General features: G+C 47.0%; 1 protein-coding gene across 1 annotated transcript in view; it reads right to left on the reverse strand.

The window, feature by feature from the left end:
- The window catches only part of Tln2 (talin 2), a 237,056-nt gene that overhangs the window by 109,781 nt on the left and 107,533 nt on the right, over positions 1-19,742 (reverse strand). The window contains exons 18-25 of the mRNA XM_032911227.1: positions 16,831-16,998; positions 15,028-15,322; positions 12,621-12,787; positions 10,560-10,688; positions 8,872-8,985; positions 6,903-7,016; positions 2,871-3,005; positions 141-269 (exon numbers count right to left, since the gene is read on the reverse strand). Of these exons, the coding sequence (XP_032767118.1) occupies positions 141-269; positions 2,871-3,005; positions 6,903-7,016; positions 8,872-8,985; positions 10,560-10,688; positions 12,621-12,787; positions 15,028-15,322; positions 16,831-16,998 (1,251 nt within the window). The remainder of the gene's footprint in view (positions 1-140; positions 270-2,870; positions 3,006-6,902; positions 7,017-8,871; positions 8,986-10,559; positions 10,689-12,620; positions 12,788-15,027; positions 15,323-16,830; positions 16,999-19,742) is intronic.

Consider the following 19,742-nt stretch of genomic DNA (forward strand, 5'->3'; position numbering starts at 1 on the left):
GGAGTTTGCAGAAACACCCAGGCAACAAACATCATAGATAATATTATAAAAAGGAAGAAAGGAAAGAAGGAAGAAATGAAGGGAGAAAGAGAAGGAAGGGGGTGGGGAGAATGGCAGAACCCACACCCCAAACAGCTTACTGTTTCTCCCGGAAGTGGTTTCAGTTGACTTTCTGCAGCGGCCATCTTGGCGTCCTGAAGCTCACTCTTGAGAGTCTGCACTGTGTTGAGTGCAGAATCGATTTCCATAGGACCACAGGCTTCGTGGGCCTGTGAGAGAGGGGTATATGTGAGTATGGCCGGCGTGGGAAAGTGTCCTTGACACTCTGCGACATATCAAATGTTTCCCGGAGACTCTGACTCTAGCAGAAGGCAAAGGCAGCAAGTATTCTCCAGAGAGGCAGAACCACGGTCACTCAGGTCCTTAGACAGATTTTTCCTAAGTCATTAATTATGTGAGCCTTAGGACTACAGACACGTTAAAGCCTCCTCGAAATACTTTACTCTCAGACCCAAAGGATGTATTTTTTTTTATTCATCAGGTCTGGGTTGCACTGATGGACCACACAGCACAGTATGTCTGTACACGGAAGCCTGAGATGTACTTACATGTGTGTACAGAGTCTCGGGATGCACACAGAAGAGTGAATAGGCTAACCGAGGAAGGACCCCTCAGAGAGCACACAACAGTTTCGTCTTTAACATTTCCACACCATACATCATTACCCTTCTGTGATGGTCTGCATGTGCTTGGCCCAGGGAGTGGCACTATTAGAAGGTGTGACTCTGTTAGAGTAGGCTTGTGACTGTGGATGTGGGCTTTAAGCCCCTCATTCTAGCTCCCTGGAAGCCAGTATTCTGCTAGCAGCCTTCAGATGAAGATCTAGAACTCTCAGCTCCTCCTGTACCATGCCTGCCTGGACGTTGCCATGTTCCTGTCTTGGTCTGACGTCTGTAGAACCCTAAGGCACCTTCCATAGTAAAGATGTAGGAACTCCCTCTTCGATTGTTTCTAACACTGGTCTCCGACAGCCAGGATTCCATGGCCCCAACTCATAATTTTGCCAGTCAGCATTCTCATACTTATAAATTATCACTCTGTGCCTTTTTTTCTTTTTGATAACTGCCACAAAGCATCACTAAACTCTAGGTGACTGGATTTTATGTGTTCATGTTAGGTTACAGAAGTTCAGAGAGGCCAGCAGACTCGACAGTGACAGGAGCCCCTGAACAAATTCATCCTATTTCATCCCAGAACCTTTAAGCTTAACTCTTCCAATACATTAAAAATTAAATAAATTAAAACCTCTCGCAGCCTCTTCCTGGACCAGCAGTCATGCTTGAGCATCTCTTTGGGGCTCACTGTTCCAGGGGAGCTGACTGATGCTGGTGTGTGCCAAATTCACTGAGAAAACTCATCTTGCTACTGCATGAATTGTGGTGCGGACGGGTTTGCCAGAGGCAGGCTGGGTACCTGCATCTAAAAAGCACCCCACCACCAGGCCATTACAGTGTGGAGGGTTCTTGGACCTCTCTCAGAGACAGCTCAAACTTTGCTGGAGAGAGTCTAAGGCCCTGGGCACATGGCTTTGGCGATGTGGCATCTCTGTTCATGTCAGGCATTCAAGTTGGCTTCCCACTTTCTCTCCTTGCCACTTTATGAGGCTGTGAGCTTCTATAAAGGGATTGCTACAAGGGAAAAAAATGAATTCAAGCCAGAACTTCATGCTAATAACTACATCAGAGTCTCAGTGAGCTCCTTTGATAACTGAGTTTCAGAGACTGAAATGTATTTAGTCCCCAATTCCGTCCTACCGAGACTCTGTTAAGGCAAATGTGCCCATGTAAGGTGTGAAAACTTTTTAGGGAAGAAAATCGTAGCTAAGATGACAGCCCCTCCTAGGTATATTGCCTACCTACATAGTTTGCTCTTAAGTTTTTGAAGATAAGGATAAAATCAATTATTGCTTAAGCTTGGATCTGAAACGGCCAGTGCCTCATGGGATAAAGAATCAGTCCCAGTCTATAGCACTCCTGGGAGGCAGGGGAACTTTTAGGAGGTGACACCTAGAGGAAGGAAGGTACGTTACTGGGGGTGTACCCTTGAAGGAGTTATTGGGACCCTGGCTCCTTGTCTCTTTTATGCGCTGGCTGTCACGAAGTGAGCAAGTTCCACCTGTGCACTCTCACCCAGACACATGGCGTTGCTGCCTCAAGGCACATGGTACTGCTGCCAGCCACAGGCAAAATGGCCGACTGACACTGAACAGAAATCCACGGTGTCTCCTTCTCTTTCTTCTTCACTGTATTTTCCCTCCTCCCTTCACTGTTCTCATTCATTTGTTTGTTTGTTTGCTTGCTCACTTGCTTTTTAGAAAGACAGGGTCTTACATAGCCCTGGCTGGCCTGTGTAGCCAATAAAAAAGCTGAGGGTGACTTTGAACTTCTGAAGGTCCTGTCCCCATCTACCAAGTGCTGGGTTTATGGGCATGTGTCACCGTGCTCGACTAAACCTTTCTTCCTTCATTCGTCATAGTACTGAAATGCTAATTAGTTAGCACTATTTACTTGGCCTGCAATTTATCTGGTACCAGGACACTTAACATGAGCAGTCTCACCTAAGATGTTTGTCCCAGGAAACGGGAAGAGATGGAGGGAGCATATAATTTGGAAGTCATTTGTAGCTAGAAGGTGATGATCAGGCCCGGGACCTTACACTAAATGTTAGACCGCAGTGCTATCGTCTAATGGTGATTAAATGAGGTTGAGGAACTGGCCCAGCAGCGCTAGGGCCTGGATGGCACTTATACCACAACACCACAGAGAGATGGAAGGCTGAAGGGCTGACCACCGGAGCAAGGCCCCACTTGCCTTCTGTGAGGCAGTGCGCAGCTCAGCAAGGCTGGTCGCCAGGTTCTTGGCGCACTGACTCAGCTGCATGGCTGCGGCCTGGTCACTCACAGTGGGCACGGCCGCCTTAGCAGAGGACACCATCTTGCTTCCAGGCTGTGGAGAGATGAATGGAAAGTAAGATTATCTCCTGGCAACAAGCTGTGGAGAGATCCAACAGCATGGCTTCCATAGCAACTAGAACACATTTTCCCCTAAAACGGGGTATAGTCTGGATGAGAACCGCTTCCCACAGGTTCCTGAGCTTGAACACTTGAGGAGATTACGGGACCTTTAGAAGGCGGAGCCTTGCTGGAGGAAGTGTCACCAGGTGTCTTAGGGTTGATGAAACACCACAACCAAAGCACCCAGGGAGGAAAGGGTTTATCTGCCTTGTGTTTTGCATCACTGTTCATCACTAAAGGAAGTCAGGACAAGAACTCAAACGGGGAGGGAACCTGGAGACAGGAACCCATGCAGAGGCCTTGGAGGGGGGCTTGCTCTCCATGACTTGCAAAGCCTGTTTTCTTAGAGAACCCAGGACATCCAGCCTAGAAATGACACCACCCACCATGGGCTGGGCCCTCCCACGCCAGTCACTAATTAAGAAAGTGCCCCACATGCTTGTCTGCTTACAGCCTGATCTTCTGTAGATAGTTTCTTAATTGCGGTTCCCTCTGCTCAGATGATTGTAACTTTATGTCAAGTTGACCTCAATGTGGCCAACGGGAAAGCGTAGGGGTATAGCATCATCCTACTTCCTGTTCTCTTCCTAACTGCGTCCTGTGGTTTCTGCTGCTGCTTCTGTGACAGGTCAGACCTCACCGCTGTTAATGGACTCTAACCCTATGGTTCCTGAGACAAAAGAAACCCTTCTTCAAGTTGCCTTTGCTCATGGTGTTTATTGTCCCAGCAACTAAAGAATAACTAACACGAAGGAACACACTAAACTCCAACTAACTCCTAGGGCTGAAAAGAAGGCTTAGCAGTAAGAGCACTGGCTGCTCTTGTCAAGGACACACATACAGTTCCCAGGACCCATATGGCAGCTCACAAAGTTGTCTGTAACTCTAGTTCCTGGAGTGGATGCCTTCTTCTGGCCCCTGTAGTCCCCCGTCCCCTCCCCAACACAGTATACAGGCAAAACATAAATATAACACCAAATTAATCTTAAAACAACAACAATAACGACAAAAAACCCCAAACAATTACCATGCCAAATCAGGCACTTGGAGACACAGTACAAGGCATCAAAATGGGGCAAGACAGGCAAGTGGGGTAAAGTGACTTGAAACTCTCATTTAAAATAGATTCCAAAGATAGCTTTTTGATAAGAACATTTCTTTGCATTTCCTGGAGTAGTTCTTTATTCTGACTTTTAAATACACCTAACAGCCCATAAAAATAAGGGTGAATGAGATGGTCTTACTTTTTCACAAACCAAAATACGCTCCCCATGCAGAAGGCCTGTGCACACGCAGACGCATCTCCAAGAACAGGCTGTTGTTTTACAATACCCGGTTCTGCCTGGTTTTTAGGTTACAGTGTTCTGAGTCCCATAGATGTTTCTCAGTCTCCCACTGCTGGGATGCATCCACTTCCTTGCCAATGCCAATGTAGAAAAAAAAATGGCAAGGAACTAGCTAAATCTCAATAATTCTTAGTGTGTAAAATTTTAGAAGTAGCTTTTCTGGCTCCAAAGCATACCAGCTTTTAGGGCTTTAAAAATGTATGCTATAAGTGGGTCTCAGAAAAATTGTAATGACTTAAGTGCCAGATCATAAATATTAAGGATAAAAGTACTGCTTGAGTATTTAAAGAATTAATGAGAATCAGTAGGAGAGCCTAACGTAAGTATTAAAAACTTGAATAATTTCATGTTGCCAGCCCCTAAGAACACAATACAGAAGCACATGAGAAATGCTTAACATTTGAAAACAAAGGACATGAAATCCAACGAAATAAAACTTAAAGAAACAAGCTAACATGCTTTTTAAAAAGCTCTTAACTCCATCTTATAAACTCCGTCTTATAAAAGATGTATTAAAAAGTGTGCTCCACATACTGTGAGCTGTAATTTACATTGCTCACCCTCCTGGAAGGGCAATTCTAAAATATTCATGAGGGAAGTTCAAGATGCATGCTTGGGCTGGGTTAGCTTAGTGATAGTGTGTGTGTGTGTGTGTGTGTGTGTGCGCGCGCGTGTGTGTATGTGTGTGTACATACAGTAGATACTATATATATATGTATTTTTAACAGTTCTTGCTCACATTCTATGTATTTATAAATATGAACGTAAATATATATAAATATACACAGACACATTTTTTCCCACTTTTCTAGTCTCCCCCAAGGCCTGGTCTCTCTGTGTATCCCTGGCTGTCCTGTGTGGGCTAGAGTGTCCTTGAACTTAGAAATCTACATGTCTCTGCCTCCCAAGTTCTAGGATTAAAGGCCTATGCCACCATGCTTGGCTTAGACATACACATTTTTTGATTTGTTGATTCTGTTCCCTTCTACTCAGAAGTTTGCCTTTTTTAAAAATAACGACTTAAGTATCTACGGTAACAGGTAAAAGAACAGGAGAAAAGAAGAAAAGATGAGAGAGGGAGGGAGGAGGAGAGAGAGAGAGAGAGAGAGAGAGAGAGAGAGAGAGAGAGAGAGAGAGAGAGAAACTAGGAGGGAAGGAGGGAGGGAAAGAGAGAACATATAAGCAAACCAGTTCAGTGGACTGAGAAACACCTTCCATGTTGAATTCTAACTCTCTATGGTCTCCCTGGGTACAGACTAAACACAGAGTCAGCTCCAGGATTACTAAGGAAAAGAGGAAGACCTTCTTTCTAAATCCTAAATCTCAGTTTGACAAAGAAAAAGTAACTTGTTGGCCACCCTATTTCTAGGAATTCACCCGAGTAAATAACTCAAGCTGGGGATAAAGACTGTGCACCTGCAGAGGGTCACATTACAGGATACTCTCGATAGCCCCAAATCGAACGCCAGCACATCTAATGAAGGGATGGTTAAAGGAAGAGTAGAGCCCCATGGCACGAGTTCTGAATCACAAATGCCCATGCTATGAAGGAGGGCAGGGGGCAGCTCAGTGGTAGGTAGGGCTATTGCTTCTCCTGATATGTTTGATCCCCAAAGGGTTTATATGAACGAATGCAATTCAAAACATTATACGCCATAACTAGAATATATTGTTAAAAATGTCTATTTTCAATTAATAAAAAAGGAAATATTTTAAGAGTCAGACTTAAGAGAGGTTTGGAATAAAACTGCCTTTTGGATATAATAGGACTGTAACACTCATAGTAGTCATGGTTGCCTGCATAAGACGAGCACAATATCAAGCCAGTTAGCATTCTATTGTGGAGTGGAAAGGGGTTCATGAACCCACATCCTTAACTGAGGAACAACTGGCAATTAGTAGAGAGTTTTCTTTAAGGTGTGGCTTGTGGTAGGACTGCCCCTCTCTGGTGCATGCTCTCAGAAGCATATACACCACACGAACTAGAGTCAATGGGTAATTAGACTCAGAAAAATGCAGACCCTAAGTCGGGGTAGAGGGGTGAGTGAGGGTGGTTCTGGAACAGGATACGCTGAGGAGCTGAGGTGAATGTGATCAAATTACACCGTGGGAAATTCTCAACGAAGTATAGGGTAATTTTAAGTTCGAGATTATATATTCACCAAACAAACCAGTTAGTGTACCTCTCTGTCTAACAGAACACAAGAAAGTAGACAAAGACATCCATGTTTTACTCTGCACAGTGGATGAGCAGGCAGCGCTTGGAAAACTAACCTGTCATTGCTTGCCTTGATCACTAGCACTTTGCTTGGCCAGTGACGTCTCCCTCACCCGCAATGGACAGAGTGCCTGGCGGCTGCTTAGACAAACACTTAGCGGAGGCCGTGGGATCTGCACAGGTATGCTCTGTCCTTTAAGGACAAAGGGCAGACTCCGCCAGGTGGGGGTTCTGCAAGTGACCATGGGTGCTGGGTTCCAGTTACCTGCAGGAAGTTCTGACTGGAGATGATGAGGGCCAGCTGGGCGCTGAGGTCTTCTGCTTGAGCTTGGCTCCCCCTCACCCCCTGCACTAGCTGAGGGATGTGATCAGCCACTGCCTGCAAAGAGCCACAAAACAGGAACTGAACCAAAGTGATGATTGTCTGTGGTGACCCATTCCCAGGGACAGAATTGTCAGAAGCTGGATTCAACAGCATAGGAACCCTCTTCTCTCTGCTGCTTCCACTTTAACAACGGTTCTGAAGGGCTCAGTCTACTGTTAGCCAACTGTCCCCTAGAACAAAGCTTTGAAAGAACTTCCCTAGTCAAAACTCACAGCTCCAGGCCAAGGGGACTGAAGGTCAAACATCACACACACACACACACACACACACACACACACACAAATTCACAGGTAGATAAACTGAGTCAGATGGCTGCAGGACCAGAATGAGGACAGGAGAGGTTCAAGAGCCAGCATGTTTAAGTGCTCAGGCCCCTGACTTGGTAGGTATGGATTCTGGGCCTCACCTCACATGTGGTCATTGCTCTTGTTTCTCTATTCCAACCAGTTCTTAGCATTGCTCAAAGAAGACAACCCAGTACACAGGAGAGAGGGGTCATGTTTAGCAAAGCAGGCCTGCTCTATGACAGTCACCTCCAGAGGAGCCTTAGGAACCAGCCACCTGCTTGTGCTCTTCCTAATTCCCTCTGATGGAGCAGGCTTCAGAGGCTGAAGCATCAGCTCTGGTGAAGCGGCCCAGTGCACCTTAGTCCTGTGCCCACCCCAGCCAGAGTGTAAAACTACTTTAAAGACGCCAATGGAAATGTGCACAGAATCTTTCCAATGCTGACTCCAGGAACGTGGTCCATGTTCCCTCTCAACTTGAGCCTGTCATTTAGATTCTCTCTCATTTCCTGGCAGGGACGCTCAGAGATCTGATACCTTCAGTCTCTTTGGCAAAGAGAGAGGGAAGGCTGGCTGACTCTGCCACAGGTCCCTGGGTATGAGCAGCTTGCGGTCCCTGAGGAAGGGAAAGACCTATACTGTCTGAGCAGAGGCCTCACTCAGCAAGCTCTTCTCCTTCCACAAACCCTAAGCGCAAAGGACCACAGACCGCTGTGCATCACAGACATGGGCAAATATGAGAGGGGACCTTGGGAAAACCAGGATCAGGAACAGAGAGCTCTAGACAATTCTCTCCTGGTTGCACAGCCAATTTGTGAAGAACTGGATTCCCCTCAGAAACACAGCTGCTGCTGAAGAGGCAGCTTCCCTCAGTTGACTCAATCCTTTTCAGAGATTTGGAGGAAAGTCAGAACAGGCTAACCGTCAGAACACTGGCACAATCAGACATGCCTGTCAGCAGCCTCCACTGCTAACACTCTCAGGAGACTCCAGCAAGATGTCCCATCACGTGCAGGAGGTGGCTCTGCAAAAGGATTTTATGTCCCAGGACATTAAAAGTGTCCCGGAGAGTCAGCCCTCTTGGTGGGAAGGGAGAATGTTTGCAGTAAGCTTGCTTTGACACAAGTAACAGAAAGACCCAACGGGAGGCCACAGGAGGCCACAGGACAAAGCAGACCTCAGATGCAGAGAGAGCAGGAAAGCAACTTGCAGTCGCATGGAGACTGGACCTGACCAGTCTCCCAGACAGGAAAGCACTCTGGGAAGCCAAGAATTCATTTCCATTTCAAAGCTCGAAGATGACCTCATCATTCTCCTTATTCAATTCTGTCTCTTAAAAAAGATGTAGATAAAGGAAGGATGATGTTGGAAAAAAGACACTGCTTCCAAATGCAGGCCCTGCACTTAATGGACAAAAACCAGACACGTATACACCTGGAATACAGAGCCGCTGCAAACTAGATTAGGAGCCTGGAGGACCTGTCTTAAATGAATTACTGGGGCATGTGGTGGTCTAATGTTAGTGATCTGTTGCAGACCTGGCCCTCAGCGCACAGGGAGCTTACCTTGCAGCTCTGCACCAGTTGCTGCTGGGCCGAGGGGTTCTTGTTGGAGATGGCTGCATTCTGGGAGGCTGCAATGGTCTGTGTGGCAGCAGCTGCAGCCTGCTTGGCTGCAACCTGCAGAGGATAGTGACACAGGTCAGTTCAAGATGGTCCTTGAGAACTCATACACCACGCCTTTCCCCTTCAGGAGCAGATACTGTCTCTTCAAAGCCACTGACGATCTCAACCTTGTCACCCTTTGTTGTCTTCCTTGCTGCCTGCTTTTTGTAAAAGATGGGAGTGACCTTTTGCTGGTCTCATTCTGGTCACCACAGGTGTTATGAGTGAGCGCAATGGCCTCGTCATATCCAGAAGACATTATTTCACAGCGAGCCCCTCCAACCCCTGGCTTTTTGATCTTCCCACCCCGATGTTCCCCAAGCCATTGAAATAATCAAGTCAGTCAGTTCTCCAATGTGAAACAGAAGAGGCTCATACGGTCCCACATCTAGATAAGGAGGTGTGGGCAGTGGACGGCCCATGGGGAAAGGAGAGTCCGTTTTCTTTTCTTCTCTGTGTAGATCACTGTAGGGTGCCTATGCTCCCTGGATAGAGCTTGCACTCAAGCACTGGTCGCAGCACGATTTTGACTCAACAAATTATTATCATTAGAGGAAGGAGGAGAAGGAAGAGGAGGAAGAGGAGCAGGAGGAAGAGGAGGGGAAAGGGGAGGGAAAGGAGGAGGAAGGGGAGGTGCCCAGCAGCTGCCAGTAGCATGGTTAGGAAGGGGATATAGAGAAGTGGTCCAGGAGTTGGAGTGTGGATACGATCTAAATACATTTATGTATGAAGTTACCAAAGAGTGAATGGAAATTTAAAAGACAAGAGACAATTGCAGCGCTGAGAAGGCACTGGTAAGCAGGAGGGTCTTAATGTTCTAGGGAGAGAAAATGTCCCCCATGAAGCACAGGCTGCTCTTTACGTCAGCATCAATGGAAGTGCCTGTGCCTCCCCTCTCATAGTACCCAGAAGTCTTAGCTCATGCGACACATCCCCCTGGAGTAATTAATCCAGTTCAATATTTTGTCTCCTTCTACTAATGAGACTGATTTTCTTCCCCAGCTCAGTGGGCGGCCAATAAAGGGACTGCTCAGTAGACAGTCAGGTAAGTTGGCCTTCGTCCCTCCACATGTTAGTTGGAGGGTCTCCTATTAACATCCAGGTAAAGAAGTGTTTTTCTTATGCCGTTTGCACCTATTATCTTCAACTCTTAACTGGAACACATGGTCTGAGAAGAAATGACGAACACGTTCATCCTGCCTCCCTTCTCGGTCCCGCCCTGCTCCCGAGCTCTAGTCTGAAATTAACAGGAAGCTACAAACCTCGCTGCCTCCAACAGAATGGAAACTTAGCTTGACTGGTTCTGCTGAACAGCCTTTGACGCCAAGAAAAAAGACCCCCAATCCTCCTGCAAAAACACTGCATTCTATTGCTCAAGGTTGACCTGTGAACCCAAAGCCTTTGGCAGCCCTGAACTGAAGCGACCTTCCAAATTGTGTGGATTCTGTTAATGTGACCAAACTATCCAACATCCCTGACTTTGATCTGGCATTCTTCATATAGGTATCGCTTTGGTGACTTGACTTTTTACCCCCAGGTAACTTTTAGCAATCACAAGTGGCACCCTAAATGCTAGCGCGTTTCCTGACCTCCAGCCGGTTGACGATTTTTTTCTTAATAGCGTTCTGTGCAGCAGCGTTGGTTGCTACCCTGAGACCCTCGGCAGCTTCTCTCAGCCTTTGCTGCTGGTCTTCGTTCTCCGGGTTGGCTGCAGCCCCCTGCAAAGGTAGGAACAGACACTCCACGTGACCCGGGGACAGTAGGCTGCGATTGCTAAAGGAACACCTCTAAGCTTACTTCTTCCTAATAGTGCCAAATGTGGAACGCCACAGGCTAGGATAACAGCCGTGTACTACCAGGCTGTGCCAATGTGCTGGCTGCCTCCACCACCTCCTGAGTAGCGTGTCCTAGCCCTGTACATACTATCCTCATACTGAAGCTCAAGCCTGCAGGTTTTGTAAGAGATGACACTGTAAGTCACACTGGGTATCTACAGTTGCAGTTGCAATTTCAAAGGCTTTAAAGACATTTGAGGCATTATCCTAATGTGCCACATGAGGAAGTATGCTTTTTATTTATGTACTGGCTAAAAATCTGAGTGAAAAGAAACATATTTTATTCTAGTCTGGAGTTGAGTTTTACAAATCTTGAAAGATGAAGTGCCCTGATAATTTTCTTCCAGGAGGATGAACAATTGTGTGAGTACCATTTTCTTAACAGCAGCAGCAAAAAGTAACCAAAAAAAAAAAAAAAAACCCAAACCGAAACAAAACAAAACCCCTCCCTTTTGCTGAGTTGCGTTACTATTATATCAGACATTAAAAGGACAATACAAAAAAAAAGTAATTCTCATTGTAGAAAAAAACAGAATGGTCTCTCCCAGAGATGGATAGAGGGAGGGAGAGGACAGACAGACAGACAAAGGTTGGACAACAGTGGGAAGCCTCAGGAGGGAAGGGGAGTGAGCGCGAATGCTCTGTGGCCTGGAAGAGGAGCCATGGCTGAGACAACTAGCTATTTCCTGTGAAGTAGCTTGGACAGTGAATGCTCAGAGCGATGGACGGGAGTGTGAGAGTCAATTAAAATGGAATGCTATTGTGAGTCAATTAAAATTCTGATTTGAAAAAAGAGGCTCTAAGAGATCTCTCCCCACCAGATACGAGAAAAACATGTAGGTGATGGGCTTTCTCAAGGATGAGTTTATCGTAGCTGGTATAACAGACACCCTGATGGCTCGTGTCTTCACACCACTGCTGGAACATTCCAAGGCAACAGTAAATACAGAAAGGGATGGTTCCATTGGGAAAAGAAGCCCTTGGATGGAGCATGATGGGAGGGGGCAGGGAGACCAGGGGCGGGGTCTACAGAAAGTTTGCTAAAGGCCATGAAAAGAAATCCTGTCTGACACAAACAGCTGGTACTCAACTGTATTCAAATACACAGGCTGGTGTCCTTGGCTGGCAGAAGAATATGGCACCCACACAGCTGTCAACCCTTCGCAGGTCCACAGCCCTAGAACCCTGGTACTTCATCTGAGCCCGTCCTTAGCATCTTGTCAGTTTTCCTTAGATACATAGGATTCTAAAGTCAGGAACAGCCGGTTAATATTGGGAGAATGTACCCTTGAGACAAAATATGGTGGGTAATTTTGACTGTCCATGGTGGGATTTAGAATCACCATGGAAACACAACTTTGGGCACGCCTGTGAGGCAGTGTCTAGACTGAGATAAGTGAGGAGGGAAGGCACCCTTAAGTGTGGGCAACCCCACAGGCTGGGTCCTAGACTAAACTAAAAATGGGAAGGCAGCTGAGCACCAGCATCGACTTCTCTGCTCCCTGACTAGGGAAGCGCTATGATCAGCTTCTGCTCTGCCACCATGAAGGACTGTGCCCTCAACTGTGCCCTCAAAGTGCAAGCCCAAATACATCCCCCTCCTTCGTTAGGTAACTAGCACAGTCATGAGAGAATCCATGATGCTGGTGTTAGTGGCTCTGCTCTGCTGTGCACACTAAGTCAGCACCTCTTTCTCGTGCTACTTGGGTTTTCAACAAGGAGAAACCCGAACTCCATCCTTCACTTTTGAAGGTAAGCTTCGAACACTAACACTGGACAGTGTTTACATTTCAGGCCAAAAGACCAATGCCCTACCTTTGCAGCTTCCACCATGCGGGCGGTGGAGTCGGCCAAGAGCTTTGCGGCTGCCAGGAGCTTCTTGGAATTCTCCATGTCAATCTCAGCCTCCGCATCTGACCTCATGGCGTTGACAAGATCTGATGTGGCCTGGGCCAGCACCCGGGCTTGGCGCACCATCTCACCTAGAGGACAGGACAGTAAGTGTAGGCTTTTTTAGTCATCATTCTCACTGAGCACGACCTCAAAGGTCAGGAGGGCTTTGTTTTGTTTTTATTTCCTATTGTTATTTTGTTTAAAATAGGCTTTTTCCTGTGTCTCAGGTCAGCCTCTCACTCTCTATGTAGCCAAGGATGGCTTGGATTAGCTAATCCTCTTCCCTCTACCTCCTTAGGGCTGGAATTACAGGCTCACTCCACTATGCCTGGTTTCTGAGGTGCTAGAAGCTGAGCCCAAGGCCTTTTTGCACACCAGCCAGGCGGTTTACCAAACTGAGCTACACCCCAGGTCCTGGTCTGGAGCTTGCCCTTGCTGTGCACGTGACTTTATGAAAGTCTTTTTCAACTTTCCTTGGGAAGTGGGAAGGCCAATAAGGCATAACATTGCAAACCATCCGGGAAAGGACTGGTTCCTCTCCCAAAGGTGTTCTTGAGGGGAGACAAGCTTTTATACATACAGGCATGTGCTAAAATCAGCGTGGTGACTTCAACGGCATTGTGGGACAGAAAGAAAGAAAGAAAGAAAGAAAGAAAGAAAGAGAGAAAGAGAGAGAGAGAGACAGACAGACAGACAGACAGACACACTGGGCAAATTGACGAAATTCAAATACTATGAATGGCTAACAGAAATACGCCCACGAATGCTCTGACAAATGTGCCACGAGTTATAGAAGAAACAGGAAGAAGAAGAGAGATAGGACTCTGCTACCCCTGCAACTTTTAAGGAAAGTTTAGAATAGTCTAAAATAGAATAGTTTATGGAAAATAAGCCAAATGAAGAAGATTAGCAGAAAATCCAATTGTATACAGCACTCTAGGTTTGTTAGTAAATTAAGAAGCATATAAAAGAACACAAAGTAATTTTCCCAACAACTATCAAATACTTGCCAGGTCTGTGGCACACATCTGGGATCCCTGGACTTTACTGGCCAACACAGTGTATCACAAGGCCAAGGCTGGCCCTGACTACAGAGGAGAGTCTGTCTTCAGAAGTAGCCAAACGAAAGCACCACCACCCAGAAGTTGTTATATAGTACGGTTCTACACTGGCAAAGCAGACTTCTTATAGGTAGCTGGTAGGGTTGCAAACCCTTTGAGAGAAATTTCATTAAGAAGTTTAAACTTCAAAATCCACGTATCGGTTGTCTGGGAAATCCCAGAGACAGGCATTGCCAGCCGGATAAAAGCAAAGGAAGACGCATTTTCAAGCAGGCTCTATGCAGGAACGTTTTTGTAAAAGCAAAACAAACTGGCAAAAGAAATATCTATTAACAGATAATCAGTCAAAGGGCTGGAGGCTAAGCTCGGCAGTGGAGTGCTTGCCTAGCATGCAGCCTGGGTCTGAGCCTGAACCCTGAGAAAAACAGATAATCGGTTCAGCTATGATGATGCCTCCAAAATGGAATGCTGTACTGTCACGAAATATTAGATGTAGAGGTGGACATGGAAAAATCCATATGTAGAACACAATTATACTTATGTATACTGTGCTAGGGCCTCCCTCTGTCTCTCTACACACAACCTTTGGAAGGAAGGGATGTTCTGATAAATGAAAGAAACCGTGAGGTGACGGTAGGCTAACCTGTCCACTATGGCAGCCATTTTACCACAGATCAGCATAGAATAAAGCAGTCAGTTCCAGGGATGAGGAGGGCATAGTGGCAGGATGAATTCAGAATTTACTTTTCAACAAACTGGAGAGGCAAGCTGCATACATAGTTTCAATTTGCAGCTTGAGTATATTACGGTATATTAAAACGTCCCACCCTATGTCTCCCCAAGAAATGCCTCAAGGGCAGTGGTTTGGCCCCGTCCTTCAATCCCATCTGCTGTCTACTGTCCCTCCTGGTTCTCTACAGTGACCTTGGGGGTTCTAGTGACCTTGACATAAATGTCTTCATCCCAAGCTTTGCTCCTGTTTCCTTTGTGGCTGCTCGGACTTTACTGACCACACCCTGTATATGGGATGAAAGGAGCTTATTAAATTATGAATTCAATAATGAAATTCTGACGAAGTTCTTAATTGTGCCCCTGGAAGAAATACTGGGACTCCTGGATCTTTCTCTGTGCCATGGCGAGGATGTTTTAGATTAAGGGAGATGCACTGCTGCTCTTGTTCCTTGCTCCAGAGGTCACCTAGAAAGTGACCGTCACCATGAGGAACACGCAAACCATCCAACCCCTCCCCTCCCAAGCCAGTGCCTCACCAGCATCCCCCATGGAACTGAAGATGCTCTCAGTGACACACATGATGGTGTCGGTGGCCTGGTCATAGCGGCCAATGGGCTCGCCCCGGCTGGCGAACTGCCGCACGTGCTGCAGGAGGTCGTGCAGGGCCTGGCTGACCACGCTGGCCGCCGCGCTGACCTGCTTCAGGAGCTCACTGTCACCGGTGGCCGCCTGGCAGGCACGGACACAGTTTTCCACAGAGCGGTCCACCAGCTTCCCAGCTTCGATCAGCTGCTCCTGGCACACGGGGGAGCTGATGGTGGGGCTCACCACCTGGAAAGACACAGAAAGGCTCACTGCAGTCGATGTCCCTGGTGCCCCATGGTGTCTGGCATCTCCCTCAGGTCCTTTGTGCCCCACATAGCACACACAAAAGGGACCCAACTCATCCAATGGGTTAACCTCTACACTCTTAAACTTTCATTGTGATTTGAGAAATCCTGCTAATTAGTCATGCACGGCAGTCCTCATTGCCTAGTACTTAAATAAGGACAACGTCCTGATATCTACTAATGATATGCTTTCCCTGTTAGGGTACCCTAAGTGAATCTTCTAGGCTGAGGTAAGACAGCTGACTATCTAAAAGAATTGCACATATTTTCCAGAGGCTAAAAACACTGTCTGTGTTTCCTTAAAGACTAGGGAAAGTCTGTCAGTTACCTGTGGACTCTAGGACCAGCAGGAGGATGGCTAAGGATGCCTCTGGGTGTTGTAAATCCTCTCAGGGAAGGTGGGAGGTTGGTGGGTTGGGGTGGGATAGATGGGGAATTCCTGCCCTTAACCACAGATCTACAAAGCTGGAGCTGGAAGGCCCAGAAGCAGAAGCCCCCCATCCAGAGAAGCACACGTGTATGATGGACTAGAAGGTCACCGGGGATCAGACAGGTCTAAGTCATAACCCCAATCCTGCTGCTTACTTCCATGACTGAAAGCACCCAACACTGAGTCACCTCAGGTTTCTCATCAGTAAATGAAGGCTAATGCTGCACAATGCTCGGGGCTGCTGGGAAAGCCAACCAGGTGATTCTGACACAATAAACACACCCTGGAGCACTCACGGTGTCAGGATGACCGGGCCTCCCCAAGAAGCTGTGGGTTCAGTACGAACCCCTTTACAACATTGTACAATGAATTGCAAAGCCTCTTTCTATTTTGCTTTTCAATACTTCCCCCTCAAGACAGAGTTTCTCTGTCACGGAACTTGATGTGTGGACCAGGCTGGCTTCAAACTCAGAGATCTTCTTGCCTCTGCCTCCAGAGTGCTGGGCTGGGATTAAAAGCAGGGGAAACCTCTTTTATGCTCTGGAAATAAGATGCACTGAGAGGCCCAGAGGGAGGGGCACATGACAATTTGTATCTAACAATAGATGAGCCAACAATCATAGCAGAATTAGAGTGCTTCCTCTAAGGTCCTGTCGTGTCTGGCTGATGATGCTGGTGCACAACGCTGATTCCAGGACTTGGAAGAAAGAAGCAGACAGATTTCTCTGAGCTCAAGGCCAGCCTGGCCTCCCAATAGTTCCAGGAGAACCAAGATACCAAGATACACACTAAGACCTTGTCTCCATCCCCGCCTCCTTGCAACTCCCCCCCAACCCCTAAAAAAACCACAACAACAATGAGAACCCAATACTCAAGCAACCATCAGCCAAAACAAAAATCCTATTCATGTCCCCAAAGAAGAGGTCTGAAGCAAGCCGTAGCGCCCAGGCTACTTAATGACTGGCGGCAGGTGAGAGCGTGTGGCCCCGTGGGGAGGGCTGCCATGCCAGCTGGCTTACCTTAGCACACGCCACAAGCTGCGAGGTGGAGAGGGCACACTGGGTGGCTGCGGCGATCACCCTGTTCTGGAGGACGGTGTCTTCAGCCACCTGGGCCACATTCTTCGCCTTGAGTACTAACATGGCAGCAGCGTTGGCAACAGCTTTAGCGAGACTCATTAAAACATCCTAAGGAGAGGGGACCAAAGCTATTTATTGTCATCCTCCAAACACTGAAACTGAGTGGAGTGCACCCAACCTTTCTATTAAAATTCCGTTTGGTTTTTTACCTTCATTACCTTGGGGTTTTTCCCCCTTTATTTTTTGAATGGCCAACCCATCCTTGCAAGAAAGTAAGGAAAATTTTTTTTATATCCTGATAACAAAACACTGAGTAACACAGGTTTCAACATAAAACAGGTCAGCGCTGGGGAGATGGGCCAGCCAATAAAGGGCAAACAGCAAGATCTGAGACTGGATCCCCAGCACATAAAAAAGCTACTGGCAAATTGACAAGTTTGAAAAGTGCCATCAGGCCAGAGACCAGCGGATCCTTAAAGCTCACTGGTCAACCGGTCTAGTCTAACCTGAGAGCTTCTGATCTGGAGACAGACTCTGTCTCGAAAAGTATGGTGCAGAGTGACTGAGAGACATTTGACATTAAACTCTGGTGCACACATATGTGCATGCCTACCAAATAAACACATGCGTGCACACACATCCAATCACATATACAGATCCTCCAAAAACCACACACAAATAAAGCACCAAAATAAAAAAAATTAAACAGAGGAAACAGGAAGGATTTAACTGGTGATTCACATTCTCACACGGATCCTTGACTCTTGTATGTGTGACGGATGTGTGACATCAGGAGAGGCTGAAGAGACGCTCAGAGGCCACCAGTACTGTAATAGGTAGGCATTAAGGCAGGGCCTCTGAGTCATCATGCCCCCGAGTAATTGAAAATCAATCTTCCGGAAGCCTTGCTTGCACAAGCATGCAAGTTATGATCTGAAAGCCGGCGGTCCCCTCTGCCTCCAGAGGGCAACCTAGGACACACACAGAGTAACTGCCAGCACCGATTCCTACAGCTGGAGAGCCAAAGACTACTCTGAACATATTCTCAGTATCCAGAACCTTCTGCATAGGGACTGGAGTATGCAAAGAAGAAAAGAACTTGCGTAAATTAACTATGGTAAGATGAGGAGGAGCAAAGGTATGCCTTGGTTGGTACACTGCTTGCCCAGCAGATGTGAGGCCCTGGGTCCCATGCCTCTCAACTAGATATGGTGGTGCCTGCCTGTAAGCCCAGCACTTGGGAGGTAGGGCAGGGGACCCGAACCTCAGGGTTGTCTTGGGCTAGTCTAATTGGTAGGACAGCTCAGACGACATGAAACCCTATATCAAAACAGCAACCACGTCTAACTACAGCTGCTAGGACTGCAAGCATTTCAAGTTCAGCTTAAGAAAGGCATTCTGCCTGCAGGAGGGACAACCAGATCTGTCACCCATCTGTTTGACCCGAAGAAGAACCACTTTTACATTCAATTTACATCAGTGCTGCAAAGATCGGGAGCACCTTATTTGACTTAGAAATGCCTTCCCTAACATCCAAGTCATGAGCGAGCGTGTCAAAGGCTTTTCTCCAGAGGAAATGTGGTCAGAAGTCTTTAGATGTTCATCAGATAGTATAAAAAAGCACACTTGGTTCTAAATGTCCAGGGTACCCATCAGCTCTTCACAATGAGAGATTTTTATGAGAAAATATGTTGGAAAGTGTGTCCAGCCTGTCAGTTTATAGGAGTGAAGAATACGTTCGATGCAGGCAACTCTAAAAAGTGGCAAATAACCTAAGGAAGTTGCTTTGGGGGCTGGAGAGATGGCTGGTTAGGGAAAAGACACTGACCGTTATGCCTCATGACTAGAGCTTGTCCACACGGACTCCCCAAGTTATCTCTGACCGCCACATGTATGCAGTGGTGAAGTGGAGAGCATGGACACACACACACACACACACACACACACACACACACACACACACACACAGGTACACATGCACAAATGGAATAAACTAAAGAAAAGACCTTGATTTTAAAATAGACAAAACCAAGTGCCCTTAAAGGAACCATTTACTGTGGCTTTCATGGGTCTATGACAGTACCCGGGTATCCAAGAAAAAGTTGTGAAACGTGAAGCTTTTAGAAGTCAAGTTATACTTGTCTGCTGCACAACTGCCAGGAATTGTTCCCAACATGCCCTCCCTTACCGCCCCCCTCATGGATCTTGGACATTTGCCTCTGAATTCAGGTTAAGAGCAATTTGGATGTCACAAATTATTAACAAGATTTTTAAACATAACTTTCTGAAGCTGACCAGAACATTCCTTCACAGAGGGACCGAGACCGGGGTCACCCACAACCACAATTGTCACAAAGGACTTTGTTCAAGTCATTGAAAGAAATTCTCTTTCTATTAATCTTGCCCAAATATAGTCAGGAAAAGAACGGGATACCGCAGTTATAGCTGCTGGCCAGTCTTTGTCAAACTTTTCAATAAGCCCACTATTGTGGAGCTTGTGTGAAATAAATCCTTGTCAGCTCTGGGAACATGCAGTACATTGAGAACCCAAGAGAAGCTCCACCATGGGAATCAAGACTCAGAAAAACCGAGCAGAAATCCCTTGCCAGGTGGCCCCATGACTGCAGGAGGGAGGCTGGGGAGGACTGTCCTACCACACGAGTCCTCGTCCACACACCCCACTCTCTGGAACATCCCACCTGGTCTCTCACGAACCTGCCTCCCTGGCACGGCAAAGAGAAACAAACAGGAAGCTTCAGAAAACTGCAAGGGCCCGTCACACGCCTTGTGGGAATCCAGAGCATTGCCTCCATCACCCTCTATGCTTTTGGGTGTGCACCCCAGTAGGGAGA

This window comes from Rattus rattus, chromosome 8, assembly GCF_011064425.1.
Source record: "Rattus rattus isolate New Zealand chromosome 8, Rrattus_CSIRO_v1, whole genome shotgun sequence".
Taxonomy (NCBI): domain Eukaryota; kingdom Metazoa; phylum Chordata; class Mammalia; order Rodentia; family Muridae; genus Rattus; species Rattus rattus.